The sequence below is a fragment of the Ambystoma mexicanum genome, chromosome 12, assembly GCF_040938575.1.
Source record: "Ambystoma mexicanum isolate Mex_15411 chromosome 12, UKY_AmexF1_1, whole genome shotgun sequence".
Taxonomy (NCBI): Eukaryota; Metazoa; Chordata; class Amphibia; order Caudata; family Ambystomatidae; genus Ambystoma; species Ambystoma mexicanum.
In genome coordinates, this window is record NC_090936.1 from 546,212,344 (window position 1) to 546,217,441 (window position 5,098).

Below are 5,098 nucleotides of genomic sequence, written 5' to 3' on the forward strand. Positions count from 1 at the left end.
GGTTAGTTGGTTAGTTGAGATGACATTTCTGCCAATCAACATGTAGAGGACAGGAAAGGGTTTTAGATGGTGAAAGAAGAGGTGGTTTGGCGAAGAATACAAACATAAAAAAAGTATTGGATGAAGGAGCATGAGTTGAGAAATTAAATGACAGTGTATATTTAAACACATTTTATCAGTTCTAGACAAAGTCAGAAAACACATTTTCTCAACACTTATGCATACAAATCGACTCTATTCTTGCATATACAAAATTTGTTTTAATGCAGCAGCAGCATCAGTGTAAAAAACTCAAAAACATATTTCTGGAAAAAAAAGCACCAAATCATTCATGGCAATGCATGATTTGACATAGTATATCTTTAGTCACATATCCTCTTCATTACTTTTCCAAGTGCCCCTTTAACCTCTTGGTTTCTTAAACTGTAAATTAGTGGGTTCAACATGGGAATGATTACTGCATAAAACACTGATGCCACTCTGTCCTTGGCCATTGAGTGGGTTGAAGTTGGTTTGACATACATGAAGACAAGAGTGCCAAAAAATAAGGTGATACAGATGAAGTGGGAGGAACAAGTGCTGAAAGCTTTCCAGCGCCCATCAACAGAATTAATTGTTAAAATAGCAGAGACAATAAAAGAGTAAGATACAAGGATGATGATGAGGCATAATAAAATTAGGCCACCAGCCACAGAAATGAGAACTACCTCATTCAGAGTGGTATCAGTGCAGGAGATCTTCAAGATTGGAGGCACATCACAGCAGAAATGGGTGATCTTATTTGACCCGCAAAAGGGCAAAGTGAAAGTGAAAATGGCTTGTATGAGTGCATTTAGGATGCCAACTGAATATACACAAATATAAATGTAAATACAAGTTCTGTTGTTCATGATGACCGAATATAACAATGGATTACAGATAGCGACATAACGGTCATATGCCATCGCTGACAAGAGAAAACCCTCTGTGCTCCCTAGTGCATAGAATATAAACATTTGAGTTACACAACCTGAAAATGAAATTGCCTTTCTCTCTGATAAGAAGTTTATCAACATGTTAGGGGCAGTCACTGAGGAAAAACAGGTGTCCACAAAAGATAAATTCCATAGCAGGATGTACATTGGAGTGTGAAGGCGTTGAGTGACCCTGATCAACACCATGATCCCAATATTTCCCATAAGAGTAATTATATAGACAAGAAGAAATAAGATGAAAAGTGGAACCTGCAACATAGGGTCATCTGTAAGTCCTAAGAGAATGAACTCAGTCACTTGTGTCCAGTTCCCTGTTTGCATTGATTCAGAATGATGAACCTTCCTGTAAAGAATGATACATTTATGAGAGATGTAGGTATAGCACCGGCAACCAAGCAAAAAAACAGTCACTTACAAAATCAGAGACATAATATGACATTGCAGTTAACATGCAACATTGCACTCATTTGTAAATTACTGAGCACCCATGGTAGAAATGTGCTTCCTGACATTAGCAGATGGGGGTGTAGTGGTGGGGCATTTATGTTTTGAGTGATAGGACACATTATTTTGATATAATCTGTTAGATAGGAGCAACAGAGGTGGGATGAGACCTATAGAGAAGGTGAGGATGATGGGACAACTAAAACAAAATACACCAACTTCACCGTATCCAAGCAACATAACACTCAAAGCATGTGGAATGAGGTTCAGCACAAGGGTTTATGAAAGTGTGAGTAAAGGGAGACATAAAATGAAGACTGCCTGCTTGTCTGGACTCAACAGACAATGCACAGGAATAAAATGATATACTGGTCAAGAGAATTGCGTTTGAGGTCTCCTGAACTTAACTCGGCCTCACTAGCCCTATTGTTTATGCTCTGGGGAATTTGAGGACTATGGGTTGGTTATACTACTACAGGATAATAGTGTACAAATAACAAGAACGGAGAACCTGACCAAATAGTGTCAGGATGATGGGTTGCTTAAACAAGTGTGTGGGTAATGGGATCTAGTAATCAGACCAGTAATAGGCCCAAGTGTCCTGGTTCAAGTGCAAATTAATACTCTAAGCAAATAGAGCTTAGAGCTACAATACCAGGATGGTGTTCTTCAGCTCATTCACAGTTTCAGGGTGTTTAAAGCGCCTCAGAACACCTATTTGTTAACCTCCTTGGGTTGCTCCAGGCACATATATTGTTACCATGTGACCTTAGGTCACCTTCTTAGGCTCCTTGGATATAGACACAGCACCCACTATCAGTCAGAACGTATGATTCCCCTTAGCCTTAGGGGATACACAGACTCATTGAAAACAGGTATTTTACCCTATGTTTTAGTGTTATTCACAACCACTAACTGAGGGGAATCTTCCTAGACTGGAACCCACCAAACGCTCCCTTCTTTGCCAAGTACTCTCATACACGCCAGTCTCTAGTTTGTTGTCCCCAGCTGACTAGCAATAAAAAAAATTATCAGCTGCTGGTGGTCTTTGCATTTCCCCAAGGGCTGGGCAAGTAACCCAAGATGACTATCAATACAGTGGTCCTGTTCTCTTGTCAGGATCTGGGCAATAGCCTCCTGCAGGCCCTTTAAAGCAATCACTTCTTGCTTTTTACCTGTGTCAAATAGAGCTATATTGCAAAGTAAAAAGCTATTTTATTCTTCTGTCACGTTTGCAATAAACACAACTGCTATCTAGAACTCTGTGCTACGTCACTCATGCCGGCCTCATTTTAAACTCCATCAGCTTTTTTCTATTTCCTAATATCATCTGAGATTGGTGTGAGCTTTCCCACATTAGTTCTGGGTCACAGAAATGGTGAGAGCATTGTGCCTCTACCTCCCCACCATATGTTTTCCTTCCCTGTATCTTTAATATAATATATTGTGAGTCTGCCTCACTGCCATGATCAGTAATTCCTTTATTGGTACAGAGATCAAGGGCCAGTGGCATAACATGTCAGACAACATCTTAGGACAACAGCAAGGAAGATCTGCAGGTCTCGCTGGCAAGGTCATGGCCCATGCGCAGGATCTTGTCGGGCAGAGGCAGATATAAGCCATGGGGAAGAATGGCATCTGGGACGCAATACATGGCAAGGTGGCAGCAGGAGGCACAGTACCACGTGATACTGAGGAATGCCAAAGAGGAAGGATGACCTCAAGGTCAGGGTATGCGGCCTTCTGTTAAACTACCAGCAGGATATAGCTGCCACAGGTGGTGGCACTGTAGAGACTCTTGCACTCATGCCATGGGAGGCAAAAGCCAGCAGCATCCTTCACATGGAACGCGTTGAGGATGTAGGAGGGGCTGAAGCTGGAGCAAGCAGTCAACCTGAGGCTGTCCAGTATGAATGACATGTTTCCCATGACAATGTACTACCAAAATACCTATCCCATATATGTGTCTCCTACCATAGATGGGCACAGTGTACAGGGGTATGCTCTACAAAATGTCAATGTGAACAATGCACACACAGCAGCAAGGGAATCTACTGTTTGAAATGGGTAATGTATTTCTTTTCCCCATGTTCTAAGGTTTAATTTTAACTACGAACACGTTAAATAAAACAAATAAAAATAAACTACAGGGTTGCACATGCAATATCACTTTGGGATACCCCTTTCACACACCTCTCAACCCTCAGTTGTAACATGTATACACTGTGACAGGGTTAGCAATGCACAAGGTCTCTGTGGTAGTCCAGTGCTGTGCTTGTTGTGCATGTGCCCTGAGAGGTGTATGATTGTTATTAAGAATTGTTATGGTTTATACATTCCTGCTCTTGTGGAAAGACATTCATAGTTTGAAGCGTGCATGTCATCACTGTCTGGCAGTTTTGCATTATCACTGTGTAGAGAGCTATGGGTTTCCTATGCATTGTGGTAGTGGATTACTTACTTGCTTTAGCCTTATGTTTTACTGTCATGCTACAGCAGTGTCCTGCAGGACCTAGTGCTGTGGGCTGGTGGCTGTAATGTGTGGGGTCAGAGGGCAGGTCCTGCATGCACAGGGCTGTGACAGGGCATGCATTAATTAGTCATTATAATGGGTGCTCCCCACCCCCAGGACACTTTTCACTTGTAGTGCACGTTTGTGATGTGTTATAGCATTTGCACTACTTACCCAGTATCCATGCCCATTCCCCTCTATGGCTCTCCATCTAGGCAAGCAGTGTGCTGTTTTGTAGGACCATGGAATCATGTTTGGAACCAGGGAAGCAGGCACAACAGTGTGTGATGGTGAGAGCTGCATCAGAGGTATATATTAAGGGAATTGTACTGCTTCCTCTTCCAATCTACCTGGTCCGCTGCTTTGGGTGTCACAAGGTCTCATTGGTGCAGTCCAGGGATGCTATAACATTGGACAGGTGTACTGCTGAGTAGAATTGCACCTTTGTGCTGGGGTGGTGGGCAGGGAGATGTGCAGGGGCGCATGCTGCAAGGGTGAATCCAGCACCTGCCCAAGCATGATTGAAAATGTGGACTGTGAAAATTCCATTCAGCATGACTACAGTGTGCTTTGGCTAGGAAATGCAGCACCAACGTTAGCTTCAGCAGTGGTGATAAGGCAGTTTGGCTGTAGATCCTGCTCTGGATTTCCATCCTGAATCAGTGAGTGTTGCTTAGCAATAATCTCACTCTTGAGCCTGTACAGCGCTATGAGCTGGCCATCTGTTATTACCCAGGGTTATGGCTTGACCCGGGGAATAGGCAAGCACTATGCATGGCAGATCCTTCGCTTCTCTGCACAAATGCCTTTGTGGTGCTGTTCCACCTTATGCACTTCAATGTACAGCAGGAAGTGCTGAATTTCCACGTTAGCAACTGCTAGGGGCAGCATTGTTGGAACGTTTGTTTTGGGAAGGTGTGTCCCTGATGAACCCTTTCTGAGTCCATTGGACCCAACTGTTTGTATGTGCCTTCTCCTTTTAAGTGAAGCTAACATGCACTGTGTTTTTGGTGGAGTTAGTACTGTATTTGTAAGGTATTCCAAATGGTAATAATGCAAAATTACTGTTTTTCATTATGGCGATTATTCCACTGGTGGTATTGGCAACGGGCTAATTTTGCCAGTTTCCAGTGGTAATTGAGCTGGTGTTCGTTCCGCGGGTGGTAAT

At 42.9% G+C, this 5,098-nt stretch overlaps 1 protein-coding gene across 1 annotated transcript; it reads right to left on the reverse strand.

Annotated features, from left to right (window-relative positions):
* Positions 1-362: 362 nt before the first annotated feature.
* On the reverse strand, positions 363-1,295 carry LOC138514562 (olfactory receptor 5T17-like). The gene has a single exon (XM_069630022.1). The coding sequence runs from the start codon at positions 1,293-1,295 to the stop codon at positions 363-365; it is 933 nt and encodes a 310-aa protein (XP_069486123.1).
* Between the last annotated feature and the right edge of the window lie 3,803 nt (positions 1,296-5,098).